General features: G+C 37.2%; 1 protein-coding gene across 1 annotated transcript in view; it reads right to left on the reverse strand.

The window, feature by feature from the left end:
* TBC1D32 (TBC1 domain family member 32) overlaps positions 1 to 17107 on the reverse strand; it is a gene marked incomplete at its 3' end in the record, with an annotated part of 90826 nt that extends 73719 nt beyond the window's left edge. Inside the window, exons 1-12 of the mRNA XM_081998050.1 lie at positions 16233 to 17107; positions 12373 to 12534; positions 8161 to 8338; positions 7439 to 7510; positions 6112 to 6237; positions 5105 to 5183; positions 4879 to 4979; positions 4732 to 4793; positions 4093 to 4237; positions 3286 to 3345; positions 1714 to 1813; positions 1305 to 1442 (exon numbers count right to left, since the gene is read on the reverse strand). Coding sequence (XP_081854176.1) covers positions 1305 to 1442; positions 1714 to 1813; positions 3286 to 3345; positions 4093 to 4237; positions 4732 to 4793; positions 4879 to 4979; positions 5105 to 5183; positions 6112 to 6237; positions 7439 to 7510; positions 8161 to 8338; positions 12373 to 12534; positions 16233 to 16387 — 1378 coding nt within the window. The 5' untranslated portion in view covers positions 16388 to 17107. The remainder of the gene's footprint in view (positions 1 to 1304; positions 1443 to 1713; positions 1814 to 3285; positions 3346 to 4092; positions 4238 to 4731; positions 4794 to 4878; positions 4980 to 5104; positions 5184 to 6111; positions 6238 to 7438; positions 7511 to 8160; positions 8339 to 12372; positions 12535 to 16232) is intronic.
* Between the last annotated feature and the right edge of the window lie 5352 nt (positions 17108 to 22459).

Raw genomic sequence — 22459 nt, forward strand, 5'->3', positions numbered from 1 at the left:
TGTAAGTATATGTAAACAGTGCTTTGTTTTGTTAAGGAAATCAACATACTTACAACTGATAAAGCAAAGGACATACGTCTCCCTAAGTGCCACATCTACATGTCATTTAAATACCTCCAGATATGGTGACTCAATCACTTCCCTGGGCAGCCTATTCCAATGCTTGCTAAATTTTTCAGTGAAGAAATTGAAACAGAAGGCAGCCAAACTTTGAGAATGCTGAATGTACATGGCTGTAGAAAAACGCATTACCTTGCTATTAAGTGAAAGAACTGGAAAAGAGACTAAGCTGTCAGACAACTAACACCTCCTCAGGTCCGAAACAAAAACAACAAACATGTAGCTAAATGCAGGTTAGGAACTATTGCTCCAAGTTTAATGTAATTATGCTAATAAATCAGAAAATTTGTAAGGAAAGCATTGCTATCTATGAAGCTGAGAAGGACACTATTAAGAAGACAGATGGTGAGATTGTTACTTTTGTAGGGCAGTGAAAAAAGTAAGCATCCCCAATGGATCACTTCTTGAATAGTGTTATACGGATAATCCATAAATGACAAAAGCACATGCTTAATAGATGTTTCTTCCTCACAACTGCACTACATTGGATCTATTAAGTCCTAATCCTCAAACCAGAGGGAGGAAACACCTTCAAAAGACAAGTCTCAGAATTATATCCAGTAACGTTTTGAATTCTATATGGAATTAACAAAAACATATTAATGTAAGGAACACTACAGTTGTTCTCACACACTTGCATTTGCCAATCCTGCACAATTTATCACCATATGCAGAACTGTCTGGATGTCCAAGGGCTTTTCCACCTCGTATCTTCTGTCCTTATTAACACCTCTGTTCCACAGATACTCACCTCTACCATTGTTTTACCTTAATCATATTAATAGGCTAAGCTTGGAGCAATTGTTTGCATTTAGCTTGAAATATTGATTTTGTTTCACACCTGGAAAACAGTTTTGGTCCCTGGACATGTCTCTCTTATATCCATTGGTTTGACAAAAGATATTACTCATACCTAGAGCACACTGATCTAACACTCCTGCAACATGAAATTAATATATTAAAGATAAGGACAAAAGCAATCTGTTTAAACACATCTATCAAAGATTAAAAAACTGGGCTGATGCTCAAAATTACTTATACTATCTATTAAGAAAGGTTTCCAGGCACAGAATTGCCAAACAGAATACTGTCCTATAATGTCCACAACATTGCAGTGAAAATATATATCAAGTATGGATAAAGTGTTGCTCAACAGGTTCCATTTTCCTCAGCCCTCCTCTTACCTTTTTTATTTTTTAGCTGTACTGGAAAGAGATTTTGGCCTTGTTTATAGATCAACAATCTTCCTAAAAGGCACAGTGAATGAACAAAATAGACGTACTGCAATTCTGGTCCAGTGTAGGAAAAGTTCTGCTTATCACCTTTAACAAGAAAACCAAAAAATTAGAACTTGCCTCTACTGGTTTACTTTACAGTACCAAGCTACTACCTGCAACATATGTGAATCATTTTGTATATAAAGACAGCGTAACTAATTAACCACTGCTATTAGCGTTCTCTCAAAAGATAGACATACAAGATTTTGGGAAGCAAAAGAACAGATAGGATATCTTCGTCTTGAGGTAGCATGCTCAGGAACGCAGAGAATATGGACGTATGTGCATGTAATGCAAGACAAGCAAAGATACTCACTACACTGCTGCTGGGAGAAGTCACTGACTCTGGAATTTTTATTAATTGCTGCCTTGCAAAATTCAAAATAATCCAGACATTGCTGGACAGCTGCATTAATCTGTGAAAAAAAGCACAAAGTAATAAAATACCTGGTATTTTACAATAAAGTCGTTCTCTTTTGTACTCAAGTACTTACTGTCCTTTAACAAAACAACCTAAATACTCACTTTACTTCAATTACCTAATGTTTCAGTGCTTTGGGTGGCGTAACCAGCAGGAAGCAAAGTTTTATAGGGCTATTAAAACACATTACCATATTATTGCATTACCATTATTATTATTAAATTATCATACTACCAGCTTTATAAGCATTAAGGCAATCTATGAAAAGGAGTACAGAGAACATGCAAGTATTTTGAGAAGTTAATGGCAATCTGTGGTTGCCATATTGTCATTACTATGGAAGATTTTCATTTTCCACATGTGAAAAAGTTTGTCTTGAATACACCTACTAAGCTGTAAGTTTTGGGTGCTGCCAGTGCTATTACTGTTCGTTGCAGAACTGTTGTATCATTATGATAGAATTATCATCTAATCCATGTATATAAAAGTTTAAAATTTATCATCATGGATTTAGAAATGAATCACAAATATACCATATGAACAAAGTTACTCCAGTTTGGAGCTGCTAAGATTTACTCACAAGGCTAAGTATAATATACAGACATATGTAATAAAAAAAATACTTAATCTGAGGTTTACTCTATGCTTATATATGATATTAGACTACCCTGCTCATGGACTTCCTTGTTTATAAACTTTTTGTTGCATAGAACATGCTTTATTCTATGCCCTGGTCTTTATGCATACAGGTAAACAAGGCAAATGCCTTTATAGTTGTCTGTATCCTTGTCTCCCATCTTAAGGTTTTATCAGTCACATATATTTTACATGAAATTTCATTTGTATTACAAGATTTTACAAAACATAGCCCAAGTCCTGTCTATCTGAATGGATCTCACATCTACATTGGTCTTACTGAAAACAATGAAACTTTCATCCCAGTGGAGGGATCTGCCCATACAGAATATGTGATAGGATTAACACCTACATTACTAAAGATGCTTTCCCAGTTTATTTTGCTGACACTTTGAATCCTTAATGCTTCATATCACAACTTAAAGAACACAATGGTGTTTTTTTAGTCTCTATCAAAAATCCAAATTCAGAATAGAGTTTTTATTATATTCTTTCACACAGCATTTGCTATTTTTATACACTGTCAGAAATAATTCTAAATAAGAATGCAACATAAGGAACTAATAAATAATAATCCTAATTGAACAAATGCTCTAAAATATCCACATTGCCCCTTACTCAGAGCTGGTCACATACCCTTCTTTGCATTTAACAATAGTTCATTTAAGCAAAGAGGAATTTTAAAACAGAAAATTAAAATCAAAAAGGTTTATCTAGCTAAAGAACATGGAACAGTGCTGACAAAAGAGAAAAAAGAAAAAAAAAATGTTCAAATCACAATGTGCAAAGCAAGAACAAGTTCCGAGTAAGTTTTCCTTAAGAAATACTTACCAATGATGTGTATTTCTTTTCCAAAAGCCTAAGTACCACTGTTCTGCTGTAATACGCATGCTAAAATGACAAAAAAGACCTAATGTCAACTTCAAACATATAAGTTTTATTTTTTAACTATAAAGTAGAAATCGTCTCCAATTCTGTTCTATTAGGGATCCTACGCACAGTACATATTCAATGTCTTGAACTCCAGCTTGTGTAAACAAATATTATACTCAACCATGCCTTTTGTTTGCAGCACATTTAAGAAGATAAAAAAAAACATGTCATCAGGAAAATGTATAGTAGAGCATCCCGTAAAACACAAAAACAATAACTATGCTGAAATTTTTGACTATGTGTTTTGACATTGCCATGTAAACCCTAAATTATAAGTTCATACACAGCATAGCCGCAAAAAAGTCTAATGTCCATTGGAGGTTAGCAAGTTGTGTGCAGCGTATTAAAAATATAACTATACTTTCATGCTCTCCACTTCTTCCAGAAAAATGTTTGCATCTTTTGATGCCTGTCAGTCAATTGTGACAAAGGGACTGAAGTCCCAAAGCGCAGTAAAGTTCTCAGAAATTTTATTTTTCATAATAGTAACTGAATAGAAATGGAGGGAGGGAGTAGTGTTAAAGGGCGAAGGACATAAATGCCTAAAAAACAACCCAGATCTCCTTAACTACAGTGCTCATTGTAGGTTTTTATCAGGTCACAGTAGGCCTGTGATAATAATAGTCATAAATCAAACTCTTCAAAACATGTGTCAGACATAAGTTACAGGTTGTTGTGTTGTTTTGTTGGGGTTGTTTTGCTTACCGTCCACTTTTTAAACCATACTGCTTTGATATCTAGCAGAGCCAAGAAGTAGACTGGACTCAAGAAATCTGGAGATGTAGGATAATTAGGCTCGTGCTTTACTGACAAAAGTGACAAGGTACTCTCCACTACTTCTTCCATATACCTTAGGACACAAGTAGGAAAAAAAAACCATAAAACAAAAATCACTTATATCTTTCCATCAGTAACATTCAGGAACAAATTTCTTGTAAAACCTCATTGTTCAAATAAATCATAAATATCCACATTATCTTTAACTTGATCTTCTAAGGATGTTCATTCTTTGTATTACCATGAGTAAAACTAACATACATATATATCCTTCTAAATGATTACATGTCTTGTAAGTGCTAAAATATTACACTTGTTACCTTGTAAAACGTCCAAATTATTTTTGTTAAAAAGCACTTCTAACACTTCAAAGCTAAGTAAGCAGCTTAATATCACCCATGACTACTCCTATGAAACTTCCCTACTCCACTTTTCTCACCCTCTATTTCGATTTCCCCCCTTATCACTGACCAGCCATCTGTGCATCCTGTAGTCAACCTTTTGCTAAAATTACATGCATCTAGTTACATGTAAAAAATAATTAAAAGGCTTTTGAAGGTGACATACTTTTCTGGATAACGAATCCAGGAAGAGGGAGCCTCCTTTTGGTACTCATTTAAAAGGCGGACCTGAAAACATAATTATTAAAATTAAAAAATAAATAATGCATGATATTTCAGTAATGACAAAAAGGAATGGAAAGTTCATTTATACCTTTTTAAGTAAACGAGTTATGTTTGTGTTAGATACGTCGAGACCAGCTGAAATACGAAGAGAATATTCTCCAGAAAGAAAGTACAACTCCAAGTGTCTTGCTAAAAAAAGAAGAAAAAACCCATTACAACAGTGGCAAAACGATTATACAGCTTCATTATAAAAATTAACCAATTTCAGGAAGTACATGACTCATGAAGTCTTAAATGTAATTAAATGCACATACCTAAACTTGTATAGACTTCTCTTGTCATATTAAATGGAGAAGAAGAAAAAGTTTTTGCATAGAACCTAAGAATTTTCTCCTAAAGGAGAGAAAGCAAGCAATGTATTAGTCATTTAACTGTGTATTATTATTGCACAATAATCAATATGTAGTGGCACTGTTCTTAATATTACATATTTCTCAGATACCTCTACAGACGTGAAGCTTATTTTATAAAAATATAGTTTGGGACCACAGAAACCTACAGTCTGAAAGAAATTTTACTTGACTACTTTTTGAATACTTTAACTGACAGCACCAATGCAAAGCATCACTGAGACACAAAGAAGCAGATCAGGGAATATTACGGCACTTTTCTTTTAACATAAATGTTTTTATGTTATTAAATGTACCAATGACTTGTAACTAGCACTGTTTCAGAAGAAATTGTAGACCTAAGCTGAAAGAGAAATACACGACAGCAGCTGGGGCAACTTTCACATTTATTTGATAATCACTTTAAAATTCAAAGAAAAAGAAAAAAGGCTTAATTGGCATAATAAATAATCTAAAAGCATTTTAAGCAGCTGCCATATTTTTTTCCTCATCAGTGCCTGTGTAATACTACTATATATCATTTTCTCATCATCATGGAGCATATACCTGACAAACAGGAAATATTAACATCACATGTTTTACAGAAGAGTTTTGTAAATTTTTTTTATGTCTGTTTGCCAAAAGACATTCAAACCTCTTCATTCCCATTAAAAGATATGTAAATGAGTACTCCAGTTGCTAAAAATCGTATTGAAATCCTGTTGTAATCCTTTAAATCAAGACCTACTGGAATCATGTAGTTCTTTTACTTCTAAAAGAGTTTATCTGATACATACACAAATAATAAAATGTCTTGGACGTTTTTACGGACTACTTGGACTACTCATAATACATGCGTAATTTCTTATTCCTCTTCCACACTCTTTACTAAGGCTACACATCTGATAACTAAATACAGAACATTAGCTTACACTGAATGTTGCATCCGGATCTGACAGAGACACAGTTAGATGCTTACGCAGATTTGGCCAACTCTCAGAGTTCAGTATATCGGAGGGAGAGGCAAAGCACAGTGTCTGCAAGGCTTCTTGGCGAACCTGAAGTGGTCAAAAAGATAAACACCACAAACCCATTCACAGCAACCTCTCAAGTACATAATTTACAATATAATTTGGAGGAAGGAAGGAACAGAACCTGGCTGTAGAACTGATAAGGAATTCCAGAATACTTATCTTCTGCTATATTTTTACAGTGATTTAGACAAAACACTGTATCACTGAGAAAAAAAACCCAAACGTATTTGAAGAAGCAACAAAACCATTTTATATAGGTTTTCAATACTGAATGCAAGGATTATGTTCTACTTTCTGCTTGTAATCAAACATTTTTTTATCAGGGAATACAGGAAACTATCATCAACTATTACAAATGTGCCTAGCAGTGCTCTAAAAAGTCAGTAAGGGAAAGTGGAAGCAGTTACTAGACACTGCTTTACTGCTGAATTTTCATCAACATCATAATCTAAATAATTTCAAATAAATTTTTTTTTTCTATTTGTAGACAACTAATCTCTAGTAATTTATTTCATAATGTTGAAACAAACTGCAGAAAATTTTAACAATATTTAATAAACAATCAGACTTTTTAACCTCCTTTTCTAAGAAAACTCGATCACAATGTTCATACCGGTTCTCATTTACCAAGCCTTTTTCAACTGCCAGACAATCCCAAACAAATCTTACTGAGACAGCAGTCTCAAAATGATGTTTCTCCAAGCTTCAAAAATGTCAGCAGTTGGTGCTGATTCATGGTTAGAGATTCTAATACTGCCACTGACATGAAGGCAAACCTAACTTGGACTTTATATATCCCATTGGCAGCATCTTGTTGGCAAATCAGCAGGCATCTCTCTCTTCTGACAGGGGTAACACAAAGGACGATATAGAAGTTACCAAGAAGGGCAAGGGGCACGTATACAGGAAAATAAGATTCAATAACTTTATTTCTCATATAAGAACTTTTTCCAAACTAAAAATGCCCACCTGCAGCACAAACTTCTAACAAAACAAACAAACAAAAAAAAAGGATATTTGCTGCAACACTAACTTTTGAACCAGATGGTTATGAACAGTGAAATACTGCACTACAGAGCAGTTGCTGTACTGAAGCCAAGATATATGAACCAACAAAGACAAGATTCCACTTAGGTACATATCAACTCCTATGTACATAGTCTGTTTTTCAATATGCCATAAGCATTCATTTGTATTAACATTTTATTTCTTCTTTTAAACTTACTTCCTTAGGCTGAATAGGGTCAAGCCTTTCTACAAGCAGTTGCAATTGTTCTTGACTCATGAACATATAACTCTGTAATACACATTATAAAATGTTCATTAGAATATTTTATTAAACTGAACAGCAGAAGATTAAAATCATCAGTCTTTCTGATACCTAATTTACTTTTAATAATTAGGACTTCAACATTTATACTAATTAAATATTAAAGTCAACATTCTAAATGTTTCCTACTGTTTGCCCAAAATTAAATTTACAGCAACAAAATTCTTGTTACATATTTTGCTTTGCTTTACTTAAAAGTTTCCTGTACCTTCATAAAATCCTTTATAATAATCCATTCAGTAAGTAATATAGCATAGTGCAGTAGTCTGGAAATGAACTTGCACATTACTTGGCTCCTAAAGTAAAATCACAAGAAGTTAAATGATGTATTGCTTTCACCATTTTTTTATCTTTTTCTATGCATTACTTGCACAGGTACTTTAGAGCATATGGGCATCATATTCATCTCATCTAGCACATGCTGTCTAAAGGTTAGACAGCTAGTATAAGCTTAGTACTTTAGAGTGAAAAAAGGGTAATTAATTTGTTTTGGGATATATAAAAGATAGGAAGGACGAATCTTTTCCTAGGGCTGTTTCTCAATCTCCACTAACAGAAACTTAACAATTTTGTAGTACTATGCTTATTTTGTAACAGAGAGAGAAAACACATTGTACTTGGTTGAACGAGGAGTCACTGTCGGAACAGTTGTCTGTATAATAGCCACTCTGACGTTCTTTCTTTGTTTTACTATCCAGCTCCTTATTACACATCCGGTCTTCTTCAAACTTGTTAATCAAAGATTCTGCCACAACCATCATGACATTCTTCAGGGCATGCATCATTTCTCTGTATCTTCAAAGTAAATATGTTTTTGATATTAAAAAGCATAAAAATCACTGATTTTTTTAAAAAAATCACTAAATCATGAATAACTAAATACAGTATAAAGTTACTTAGTCCCAAACTCACTGCATTTACAAAAATTAATGAAAAACAAAAGCAAATCCAAACTGGGCAACAAAACATCTATGTACCTTAAATGTTTCAGATAACTATATTTTGAAATTATAATAAAATTCCTTTTTGCTCTTTTAAAACCATTCAATGAAATACCACTAACATAATCCTGCTCTGAAAGCTTTTTAAGAAAGAACAATGTGAATCCACCAAGTGGGAGAATCTGTCCCTGAGAAAATAGGCCAGTTCTCATCTTTGTTACTGTTTATGTTTCTTCAAGTTCAACATCCAGTTTTAATTCAGCCTTAAGCAGAACCAATAGAAGAGAACACATCATCCTGATTCAAGATCTTGAGTACAGGTCATGCACACAAAACAATTTTCCTTCAACAAAAACAGGGTTTTTCTAAGTCATATGAATTGAATAATAAAATCCACAAGGAAGCAGTTAAAAATAATAGCTGCTTCAGAAAAACATCCTATTGTAAAATGCTGCTATTTTATTTCAAATTATTTTTTACTTTAAGGCTATTATTTCTTATTTTACAGTGACCAGTTATATAAACTACTATATTGTGCTTTAATATCCTCCTACCTCTCAAATTAAAAATATAAGATACAGACATATTTAGTTCATTGGAGCTTCTTCTACCAACTTTAACATGCACAAGAACCCTAAGAGCCTGATCCTCGAAACAAAAAGACACCAACAGCATAATCTGAAAAATGGTCAACCTAACATCTATTTTCTAGGTGAAAATAAAAGCCAAGTGTAGTTGATTAAGAACTGCTTTCTAACATAAATAACTGTACTATGAAAACACAGAATGTATCACTAAGAAGTCAAATTCCTTAATACATTTTTCTCCATAAATACCTTTAAGCATACTACCTACCACAGAAAACGTGCAATTGCAATGAACAAAATTGGAACCTTGAATGATCCTGAAATGATTTCAAGACCATCACAGTGAGACACAATAAGGCTCAACCAGAGTTCAGAATGCATGCAAACAGGCGACAAGGACCCTATAAAAGCATGGTTCATAAAACATATTTCTGTGTACTTCTAGGTAAGAAACCTTCTGAAAACAAACATAAAATCAAACCTTCTAGAACAGAAAAATACACTACTTTTCAATTCCTTTCTTACTGAGAACACATAGTAAATGAAGGGCATCACAGTAAAATCCTAGTTCCACTAGATGAAGAGAGATGAAAATAATGTGAAAAATTATGTGAAATAAAAATGAATGGAAAAAAATAGTTCAGCTGAAGTAATGTATAAAATCATTTTAATGGCTAAAATGAGAGACACAAAAATTGTCTTTTTTGTTTTCTTCCTCTGCAACACATAAAAATGACCATTGATGCTAAAATACTGTGGGGGTTGGTTGGTTTTCAGTTTCCAACATTTACCATTTCAGGTGCTCGCTTTAATGTCCTTGTTTTCACATTGTAATGGTCCAACCTCAGTAAAGACCTCATCATGGCTCTCTATGACAATTAAAAATATAGAGGCAAGGACCTTATTCACTATGATGATAAAAGTATACTGTCTGTTTTAATTAAAGAAACAATATGCTTAGAACTGCTTTAAGCACTATGATGTAGTTGGATTTTGTACAGGAATTCCCAAAACAATGTGATGCGTAGATTAAACTTTTAAAGTTTTACATATTATCTGGAAATAACAGCTGTATATATTAAAATGCATTTTATAAGTATTACTGGCCACTGCTTTAAAGAATCACAGCAATTATGCAAATTCAAAATCCAAAGCATGAAAATTTAGTAAGGGAACTACCAGCCTCTGTATTCCAAGGTAAAGTTATTTTAATGTCTATGGGAAGGTGAAGAAAATTAGTAGGGAAAAGATAACTAAGAAAAGAATTTAACTGGTATTCACAGAGGTTTTTCTATTTAAGGCTTCTTTACTAAATATGGTGTTCAAAGCCAATTAATTTGGACCACAGACACTGTAATATGCTGATAGGCAGTTTTGCACACTAACCTACTGATTTCTGGCCATCTGATAGTCTGAGTCAAGAACTCTTAGGTAATTATCCACAGTTGGTCCACATACGAAATCTACATTGTATGGACAGCACTACAAAAATACCTTGGCATGTACACTAAAATACAAAGCAAGATAGCTCAAACTTCAATTTTTAAACTATTCAATGAAAGCCGATCTGACTAAATATACTACTGTCACAGGACACATGGCTAGGTTCAGCATTCTCCTGGAGAAACTGGCAGCTCACGGCTTAGACAGGTGTACTCTTCGGTGGGTAAAAAACTGACTGGACATCCAAGCCCAGAGAGTTGCGGTGAACGGAGTTAAATCCAGTTGAAAGCTGGTTACAAGCGGTGTTCCCCAGGGCTCGGTTCTGGGGTTGGTCTTGTTCAATATCTTTATAGATGATCTGGATGAGGGGATCGAGTACTCCCTCAGTAAGTTTGCAGATGACACCAAGTTCGGTGGGACAGTTGATCTGCTGGAGGGTAGGAGGGCTCTGCAGAGGGATCTGGACAGGCTGGATCGATGGCTTGAGGTCAACTGTATGAGGTTCAACAAGGCCAAGTGCCGGGTCCTGCACTTGGGTCACAACAACCCCATGCAGCGCTACAGGTTCGGTGAGTGGCTGGAAAGCTGCCCAACAGAAAAGGACCTCGGGGTGCTGGTTGACAGACAGCTGAACATAAGCCGGCGGCCCAGGTGGTCAAGGAGGCCAACAGCATCCTGGCCTGTATCAGAACTAGTGTGGCCAGCAGAACTAGGGAAGTGATTGTACCCCTGTACTCAGTGCTGGTGAGGCCACACCTCAAATACTGTGTTCAGTTTTGGGCCCCTCACTACAAGAAGGACATTGAGGTGCTGGAGCATGTCCAGAGAAGGGCAACGAAGCTGGTGAGGGGTCTGGAGCACAAGTCTTATGAGGAGCGGCTGAGGGACCTGGGATTGTTTAGCCTGGAGAAAAGAAGGCTGAGGGGAGACCTTATCGCTCTTTACAACTACCTGAAAGGAGGCTGTAGTGAGGTGGGTGTTGGTCTCTTCTCCCAGGTAACCAGCGATAGGATGAGAGGAAATGGCCTCAAGTTGCACCAGGGGAGGTTTAGATTGGATATTAGGAAAAATTTCTTCACCAAAAGAGTTGTCAAGCATTGGAACAGGCTGCCCAGGGAAGTGGTGGAGTCACCATCACTGGAATTATTCAAAAAATGTGTAGCCATGGCGCTTCGGGACATGGTTTAGTGGGCATGGTGGTGTCAGCTTGACTGTTGGACTTGATGATCCTTTAAAAAGGATGATGATCCTTTAAAGACTTTTAAAGGTCTTTTCCAACCTTAATGATTCTATTCTATAATTCTATCCCAAGGAAGCATCTATCGCCTTAAAAAAATACACATGTATTCTAATTTTTTTTTTTGAAACAACATTGTCATGCAGACTCTCCATGTATATCTAAGAAAATTATCAAACTGTAATACAGTTTACAGTTACAAACTGTAATTTGAAATTACAAGTACAAACTTGTAATAAAACAAATTATTCCTTTAGCTGAACTTCCATATCACAACTGAATTTAATTTGCAGCTAGTGAAATAGCATGAAGCAGTGCTTCTTCTCGAAAAATCTTACCCTGCCCAACTCCAGTCCTAGATACCTCAAAAAACTTCATAGATTTACTACCGATCTTTTTATGCAATAGTTCATAATCTTAATTCCAGAATGAGACAAAGGATGACAAATTGCTGTGTAGGGTGGGAACATCTGAATTGCTTAGCACTGATTTTTGAAAGCAAAGAATCACCTTTGTTACCCATTGGTTCAGAATTTATTTTTTCAGAACAGTCTCTGGAAAGGAGAAAGGAAGACAAAGACCAAGAGAAAGCACAAATGTGAATTATGTTTATATACTTACTCTTTTGATTCACGGGTCTTCTTAGTAATGTGTTGGACAAGTGTGTCATAGCCAGATACTTCACCCTGATTTTGAGCAGAAGTATATTTTTCTGTTTCTTCTTCAATCACAGATCCCACAGTATTATTTATATATTGTCTAAGGTATTTCACAAACTCATAGCTGCAACAAATATACAAAATTAAAATGTAACATTTCCTTGAGCTCACCATCAAGTATGTTCAACATTATATTAACATTAGCTATCTTCCCTCCCCACAAACCTGTTACTTTAAGGTAAGGGTTTATGACTTGCAGAGAAATAAACTTCAGCAGTGTAAAAAAACCACAATACAGTTTGATTTTCTTCAATATGGTCACTATCAGCATATTCCAGGAAGAAACAATACCAAATAATATCTAATTTCCCTGCATGCTTCTTCTAAATGTAAAAATCTACTCAGACAAAAGGTTAAGGTTTTGTAGACAAAAATCATAGAATATCAAGAAATCTCAAATTTAGAATTCCAAAAGAAACATTACTTGCAGCATCCTGAACATAGCTCTGTCTTATGGTATACTCATCTGGTATTATTTATGCATTATACATACAAAAGGAGAAGAAGCAGAGAAAACAGAATTTATAAATTCTCATGTATGAGCACATCTAAGGCTTATGAAAGTCTGTGTGTCATGACAGTATGCAGATGATCTCAGTCAAATGGACAAACTAGCTGTCTGTGATTACATGTACATGCTAAATGTAAGGAAATTGGCACTTTGTACTCTTCTTATTAGATACTTACAGAAACTTGTTTAAACAAAAGAACAATCAGAGGGAGATTTCAAGCAGAAGACCTTCACTGGGTCCTCAGACACTGTATTAGCTATAGTAATTGCTAAAGGGTAGTGCTCAGAATATATAAACTTTTTTATCTTAGTCTTATGATTTGTGTAAAGGACAAGGCAAACAAACATGTAAAAAAGTAATCATACATAAACAATAGATGCATCATTATATTTTGTTAATTTGGATAAATACAGAATGAGAAAAATTCAAATAAAAAAGTCAGTTTACCATGTAGGTACAGAGTCCAAAGCCATAAAATGCAAAAGCAAATAAAAGCAACTGTTATAACAAGCAGCAGCTTTTGTCTTCCTTGGATAGTTAAAAAAAAAAAAAAATCAGACTACATTCAAATACATAAAAAGTATAAGCACAGAAAATTGTGTCTTGTATCATAACACACAGTTCCTCACTGGATTGCCTACCTCAAGTTCCATCAGGTATAACAGTCCTCCCCCCCATTTCCCACTTATTTCCATTCCTACATCACTTTTGTTCTCAATGAAAGTAACAGAAATACATCTCAAGAAAGATGCAAACAAGTTTATTTGCATTTTCACTTGTCTTCAAGGCTAGCTTTTTACTTCTGCAATAATGGAATTGCACATGACACTCCACTGAATGAAAGCTTTCATAAAACCTTCTCCCATTTGTTTTACCACACTAACATTTCCAGGGTATACGTTTTTGCAGTGACTGCTTCGCTCTGAAATACACAGCAATCACATCATTGTTCATGCGACTAAGTTTATGTTCAATTGATGTCCTAGCCTTAATCTTTTGCATCATTCTTCCACCTTAAAAATGTTTTGTAACAAGTAAGTATTTCAGCAGTGATAGATCTACTTCTTCACATGCAGAATCAAATCAGACTGATCTGGTTGTGCTTACAAGGGAAGCACTAGGGGAAAAAAATGTTAAAAGAACTCTAGGACTTTAATTCAAGGAAAAAATACAACAGAAAGCATGCTACTTATATAGTTAAAAATCCTGATTTCTACTACTGCACATAAATTTTGAATGTGATTCCATTTTCCTTTTCATTAGCTTTCTGAGGATCTTGTGTTTCTGCCTTTTCTACACCAAAGTAGGAATACAGGATGAGGCCTCAAAATCTACTAAAATTACTGAGGCAAAATAACCACGAGGAAGAAACAGTGCTGATCAAAATGTCAAGCTGAACTAGCATACTGGACATCCAAAAGCACACACGTCTAATAATAAAGGAGCTTGCAGTCTGGATGGACGAGTTAAGGGTCAAGGAGAAAGTTTCTTAATTGTCTCACTAACAAATCCACATATAACCTCTCTGACCTTCCATGAAAACCACCCTATACCACCATGTGGCATGAACAAGACTAGAATACCTCCAAAAATATTCCAGTACCAGAGAGTAATGCTCATATTCTGTATTTAAAGCCACATTTGATTTTCCATTAAACTTAAAACTTTTCTCATGAGAATAAAGTATTTTTAGGATCACCAATTTTTTAACATACCAGAAAGTAACAGATGGCACTGTTTCACTGTTCTAAAGGGGAAAACTATGTATGCATTGTTTCCACCAGTTGTAGACTTTACTCCCTTATCCTGAGTATTCTCCTAGTAAGTCGGCAGAAGAAATATTGTAATCTAATAGGTTTTTGGTTGTTTGGGGTTTTTTACTGTACATGTCTTCCTTTACATAAAAATATTTTTCTTTCAAAATTACATGTAATTTTTAACTTTGATATGTTTATAACTAACTTTTTTACTCTCATGCTTGTCACCCGGTAACCTGGTGCTCAAAATTCGCAAGACTGCCAACAGAAGTGTCACCTGATACAATTTGTAATACAAATTAAAGTTGAGCTAAAATTTTATTTCTTTAGCATCTTCAAAAAATACAAAAAATACAGAAAATACAAAAGCATGAAAATTTTAAAATTGTAGTGAAATTTTAGATAAACCCTAACTCTGTTTCACTTATTTACTTTTACCTAACTTCTACCACTGACAAAACAATGTTAAAAACTAGCCAAATGTTAAGAGAATGTAGATAGCACTTCTGAAAAAACTGGCAAGGAATTGGCTTTCTCAGAAGTCAAGTCACAGAACTCTGGTCCTTATTAAAAAGTCTTAAAGGTCTTTTCAGATCGATATTCTCTTGACTTGCCATAAACGCATACTAAAAATCTAACGTAGTAAAAAAATAAACAAGTTAGAATACCATGGAAAGGAACGAGGAGCATAGGCTCCAGAGATCTAGATTGCATGTAAGTGAGGTCACACTGTCAAGTCTGATTTAACAGAAGTGTGATGGGGATAGATTTCTGCTTTATTCAAAACATAAACTGAAAGAACGACTACCTGGTAAGATATACAAGGGTTCTGTAATATAAATCAGACAGAACAATCAAATATGGAAGCCAAGTAGCCTTCTGAAAACTCAGCATATTGGCAAAGACTAAATTATATTGTCTAGCATTTATCAAAAACACTGCCTGATGGCCTTCAGTGAGGATTTCTTCTAGCTTCTGTTCACATGTGCATTTAGTATATTACATGTACAGAGGCATGAGATTTAGCTAAGTTAAGTAATTTTGTAAGTTACTCTCTCATGAACAGCTCATCCGTTACTATTACAGTAAAAATAATGTACTACTGGGGCGGGGGGAACCTAACCAGAGAAATGGCAAAATTAATTTTATTCTCTAAATTAGCATTTTTTGAGAGTTGATTAGCGGTAAGAATATCTATATATATAAACACATACACCTTCACACAGCAATATAAGTTAGAATCATAGAATACCTCAAGTTGGAAGGGACCCATAAGGATCATCAAGTCCAACTCCCTGCTCCTCACAGGACTACCTAAAACTAAATTGTAGGACTAAGAGCATCATCCAGATGCTCCCTGAACTCTGACGTGTTTGATACTGTGACCACTTCCCTGGCAAACCTTTTCCTCATTGTAAAGGTTTCCCAGGAATAATATAGTTCAACACATTTCACCTCCTTCAAAATATTAAAAATACCAAAAATATATTTACTTGTGAAAATTCTCATCTGTTTCCTCCAAATGCAAGAGAATCTCTTCTGCACATTCTACTGATGGGGCTCCAGTGATTTTTTCCTTCACACTCTGCAGCAACTGTCTAAGCATAGACTGTAACAGAGCTTCATCTTCACTTGTAAACTGAGACATCTGTATAAAACAAATACAAGAGTAACATGCTTTCTTAGTTTTGGGTTTTTCCTCCCCTCAAGATGTTAAGAAAAGCGTAAATTCCTTAAATTGCCACTTTTTTCTTGTTATCAACAACATGAGATTATGCTATCAAAAAATATTTGATAGTGTTTATCTTCAGGCAAACTGGAAAGAAAATAATCAAATCAGTTTTGATAAACTTCCTGTTATCTTTGTACAGTATTCTTAAATTACATATTGCATTAAGAAAATCCCAAACACTCCTGTTTGTTGTTGCTTCCATCAAACAGGCACAAGACTACAAGGTAATTAAAAAAAAAAAAAAAGGTGTTTCTTTTACAGATGTAACGACTGTATCTTCATGAGAAACCTCTACACGTCTCTCAGCGTCTTCTCATCCACTATTACTACTCAGTTTTGATTTTTGCATCCCTCTACTCCAAGCTGTTGCCCTGTGTATGATTAAAGGTGCTGGCAGTTTTTGCAAGCAACAGGGACCTGCTGCAATCATCAGAACTGTTTAATTTCCCTGGGGTAATCAACTGCAGTGACCTCACAGGAGTCCTGCCAATTTAACACTACAACTACTGGGAAAAACTGGGAGCAGCAGCAGTAAGAAACTGGAAATATTTTTCAAGCCCTGATCTCTTATCAATTTTCAAGGGTTGAAAAAAACCCAAAAGCTCCATTTCTATCTTGATTAATTAATTAACCAAAATCCATGGCTTAAACTTCTTTATATGCCAAGAAATACTTCCAACCCTCAGTGGCAGTTCTAGCTTATATATTTCTAGTCTATTTGAGGAAGAATAATTTGGAGACCTGTGACTATTTTTTTAAAAAGTCAAAGACTCTCTAAGCACCTGTGAATAAACAATATCCACACTTGGAAGAGACAATAAGACAATATAATAAATCACTTCTTCAGACTTAAACAGTATTAACTAACAAAAAAATCAAAGCCATATAGCACCAGCTGGAGGAGCTACACTTTATGAAAGGAAACAGTTCCTTGAGCTAGCAGTTCTCTGTGGCAAGTAGCACAGGTGCTGAACGTTTTATTTTGATCAAACACAATTCAACATTAACTCAATGATTTTACAAGAAATAGCATTAAAATATTTTTTTTTTGCAAAGTCCCTTGTAATACAGTTAACTCCCTGATTTGCAGGCCTCTGTTATAAATTATAGTCTCAAGATATTTAATCGAAGTCAATGCATTTTTAGGTCTATATAAAGCAGTCTCGTAAGTCTTGTATTTTGACCTTAAAATTGTATTATCCTAATCCCCTGCAAAAAACTCCATTTAGTATTTTGGTATAACTAAGCATTTTTAAAGTATAAGTATCTGGATACAGATTGGCAATCAGTGCAAAGGTCCACTCAAATTATTCATAAAGACAAATTATAAGAATATTGCAGTTTCACATCCAGTTTGCTTTAAAAAGTTTTATTTGACGTATACAATCACTAGCAGAGATACTTACCCTAAAATTAATTTGTAAAGGTTTGTGGTTGGTTGTGTTTGTTTTTCTGGTGTTCTGTTTTCCCTAGCAGGCACATCCCCCATTCAGTTTCCACTCGAAACTGAAATGATCCTTTTCTCCCTAAGAAACCTCACCCCAAGCCCAGTTAGTGCAGTCTTTTCAAGTTCAAATTCATTTTGCTGGCACCGTCCCGCAACTGCAAATCCTGCCCCAAAACCCACGGGATGATTCAGGAAGGGGCCTGTTGTAGCCAGCATTTATTCTTACAAAAGCCTTTGCTTGACAAAAGTTTTAAACCAAAAAAGTGGTAATTTTAGCAACAAACCACTGACGGCAGTTAATAGAAATACGAGATGTGCGAGAATTCCTACCCCTCCCCGATTTTCATCGTCAGTCACTTCAGTTGCATATCAGTTTTTAGTAGTAACCAGATTTCTAATGACAAGACACGTATGAGCAGCTGGTCTTTTCAAAAGCGTCAGAAGCAGAGGCTAAAACCTGACCAGGTCCTTCACTCACACCATCGCTAAAATAAGCACAGAGGGGCATCGCCACGGCACGTTGTGCGCGCTTGCCCCAGGCACTGGTGTAGCACCGCGGCTGCGGCCGCCGCGCGCCCCGGCCTTCCCCGCAAGAAGTCTCCGAGGCGCCCCCCGCGGCCCGGGCCGGCCTGGCCCCAGGGCCCCGCACTCCCAGCTCCACCCAGACCCAGGCTGCGGGGGCTCGTCCTGGCCCCGCCAGGCCCCGCGCGTTGCGGAGAGGGGCGTCGCCCCGCGCGGCCCTAGCCGGTACTCTGCCCCTGCTCCGCAGCGAGCCCCGCGGGCCGGCGGGAATCACCTTGAGGCGGCGGCTGCCCTCTCCGTCGCGGCGGTCGCGCGTCTCCCCGGGCGGCGGCCCTCTGCCGAGTCTCGCAGGGCCCTTAGCAACATCGCGAGAGGCCGGCGGCGGTGGCGGTGGGTCGGGTTGCCTCCCACCGCCGCTGCCGGCGGCCTCCTGCCCGGGCGGTCAAGCTGCGCTCGCCGCTCCCAGCCCGCCCCGAGGCCGGGGTTCTTGGCCCTCGCTGGCTCCGGGCCTCGATCCCCACCGCCAGCGCTCTGCGTCGCCACAGGCTTCCCCGGCCACGGGGGCGGCCGGCGCGGAGGCGGGAAGGGCGGCAGGCGGGCAAGCCCGGGAGGTCGTTTGGCAACGGGTTCCAGCGTGAAACGGCCTCCTTTGCCACACGGAGGCTGTTCGGCTCTCGCGGTGGTCTCTGCTTTGTCAGCCAAATTATGTAAAAGGAAGATGCCCAGGAGTAGCACTGACCTTGAACATGATCGATCGGCACTTTATCCCTCTTTTTCAGCGCTGTAATGAGGTGCCCTGCAGCCAAGCGACATGAAGGGAAAACCCATGGCTTGGGTAACTGGGGCACATATACCGGTAAGGGCTCCCCCCGGCAAAGCTCATGAAACCCATTCAGCCGCGGGTCACTTGATTCTCCCTGTCCTCAGGTTGGTGTGTCAGGGCTCGCCTCTGGCCTGCCCTGGTGGCCCCCAGCCTTCTGCGTGGCATAGGTTGTCCACTGAAATCAAAGGGATACGCTCATGCCATTACTCCCAGTTTACATTGGCAGGAGAGCAGATTGTCTCAATAAATAAAACATATGAATGGCAAGATGTTTTCCAGTGCTCTTTAACACTACATCCCTTCCTGGGATGGAGGAAATACTACAAAAACAGCAAACAGGATTCTTCTCTATTCAACAAAAAAGGCATAATAGGCAATGGTGACAACATTTTGCTTTGAAATCATTTTCCATTAGCTTAGCTATAAGAAGCAGAAATTAATTATAATAAACACAAAGGTGTTTGAGAGTGCTAGCATGTAAGGTAGCACATTGCACATTTTTATCCTTTACTCTTTATGTTAGTAATGCTAATCTTCCATGATGAAATGTTCCTGTGGATCTGTAGCCCCTTCAGTTAATTGAGCTCTGCCTAAAGGTAGGGATACACTGGCCCTCTCACAGTAGAACTACTAGCATGTTGAGGCCAAGAATGTAAAATACAGTGTTTCTGTTGAAAAATTATAATGAAGGAGTTGAAACAGAAATCTGCCTTACTGTTCCTCAGAAACAAGACTTTGATTAGTAGCCATGCAGTCTGTGGTACATTTAACGCTGTTCTCTTCGGTGCTTTGAAGTGGCCAGTGCCCTCAGGTTCCCACAAAACAAAAACTGGAGTCCTGTTAGCTGGGCCATGCACACTCCACATCTTCCAAGTGCACTGTTTGGAATGGGCTACCAGGCCCCTCTTTCATGGCCAACAGAGAGGTTTGCTTCTTTTCTGTCCCCATACCAACTGAGAAGTGTTGTGCTGTGGTACAACGCTTCTAATTCCTCTGTCACTTCACAAGTGCTGATTGAAGTGACAGCACCTCAATTTCATGGCTTCAGTATACTTCAGTCCAGTATACATAACATTCTGCATTCCTAGTCCTTACTGAAAAAGCCTCCATGTTAGCATGCCTTTCCTATCTTATAAAACACCTTATAAGACAACTAGAAATTGTAATGGCATCACAGAAAGGTGTTCTCATGGTACCTGCGGTGCTCCTAAAATCTTCCATTCCTTTCTACTCTCATCCAACTTCAGTGTTTCATGCAGCTTCTTTTGCCACATGTTTTGCAGCAATTGGAACCTGGAGCCATTTCTCCTGAGCCAAGCTGGCAGATCTCAGGTGACATCTGGTGTGATCATTAGGGTACATCCAGGCAGATAGCTTCTGAGGGTGATACTCCAGAGTGAGCAACTCTATTCTGAAGTGCATTATGTTTACATGGATGGATGTCGGTCACATGAGAGAGGTTGCAATTGCTATGAAATTGCTCATGCAGACTTCATGCTGCTGAAATTCCACTGTCTCTTAGAGCAAGGCATCCTTTTCAATGGCAAAAATATTCCAGATGTTCTCTCCCAGTTGTACAAATAGGAAAGCCCCTGGCTCCCAACCCTAGCTCAGGAAGACATGAGGTACAAACAAGTCTTAGGATTTCAACATTTGTAGAAAGTCACAGTGCTGACTTCTATAATTTTAGACACTTAGAGAAAACAACAAATGCACCGGAATATATAGCATATAAGGTAAGCAAAGTTTCCAACTGCGAAATATTATAGAGGTGTGAGTCATTTAAGTATTACAGAGAAGTTTAGTTTTTGTACCTGATGATTAATAAGATTCTCTCCCCATACCTTGAACATGTCCAAAAATTTCAATTACTAGTTTACTCCAAATTTCTGTAAATTTAAAATATTCCTACAATGTCTCCAACATGGCAGTTCAGAAAGGAGGAGACTGTGGACAACAAAGAAATCTTCTTTACAGCTAGTGGTAGTAGTGGGAAGATCTGATCTTAGTGCTGATGTCATTCAGCCAGGGACATAATTTCTCTCCTTTCCTCCCTTTCTGCTCTGTTCTGCCCTACCCTCTTCTTCTCTTTTCCTTCATTGTAACTGTCCACAAGACCACCCCTTTGTGGATGGCACACGAAGGTCTGCAGAGATTTTGATTTTATGTAGTTCATACACAGCCGTTACTGTCTTCATGGATGTTTAACTAAGACTTTCAGCAACTCAGTAGGTAGGACCTTTGTTTTAGCAAACTAAAGGAGTTGTTTTTCAGTATCTGATAGAATAACTTACCATAACCATTATGTGTTGAAGTCTCACTTCATGCTTTTCCTTGGCTGATACAGTTTTCAGAGGAGTATAAACTAAAGAAGAACTAAAGGGGAGGGGAAACAACACTTGATAAAAAACAAAACCACTTTCTATACTCCATTCCAGAGCTAAATCAAGACCAGAAGGAGCCAGGATATCCCCACTTTAGAGTTTCCCAAACTGGGAGTAAGACAGATGTCAGGAAAGGAGAAATAAGTGTGAAATCTGGCTCTGAAGAAAACACAAGGAGCCTACCCCACCTTTTTGAATACTCTGGCATCCCTTAAAGCAGTTCTTAAGCCCCCAAATAAAAGACATTTCATCAACCATTTTATTACCACTGTGGCATTTGTAGCCCTGTCACATCACTAATCATGGGAGTATCCTAAATTTGGAGGAACAATGAGCATGTTTTGAGAGTTCATTAGATCATAATCTAATCATAAATATCAAAAAGGAAACTGCTTAAAATATTACTGCTGATGGGAAAGTCTTTTTAAATAATTTCCAGAGGAAATTTTCTATTTTGGAGACCATCTGTCCTTTCCTCCCTGTGCGCTCTGGGGAGATACTAACCCGTTACTAGATGTTTCCGTTGAAACAAATAAGGAATTGGTGGGTAAATAGGCATGAGGGTCACAGGCTGGATCACTTCATGCTATCCAAGCTCCACTTGGAAGGCCTGTGTTGAAACATATCTATACAGAATTTACATTGGTTCCATTACAAAAAAGTAAACTATCATGACTTTAGTCTAAAGTTACATCAGATGAGTTTCTACCTTACTACTGAGAGCTAAGCTGATATAAACCACATGTAAGCTCATACAAGAATCAAAAAATAAAATTACATTCATTTACTTCCTTGGTAATTAAACTTCAGTT

The sequence above is a fragment of the Phaethon aethereus genome (genome assembly GCF_964289735.1).
Source record: "Phaethon aethereus genome assembly, chromosome: 3".
NCBI lineage: Eukaryota > Metazoa > Chordata > Aves > Phaethontiformes > Phaethontidae > Phaethon > Phaethon aethereus.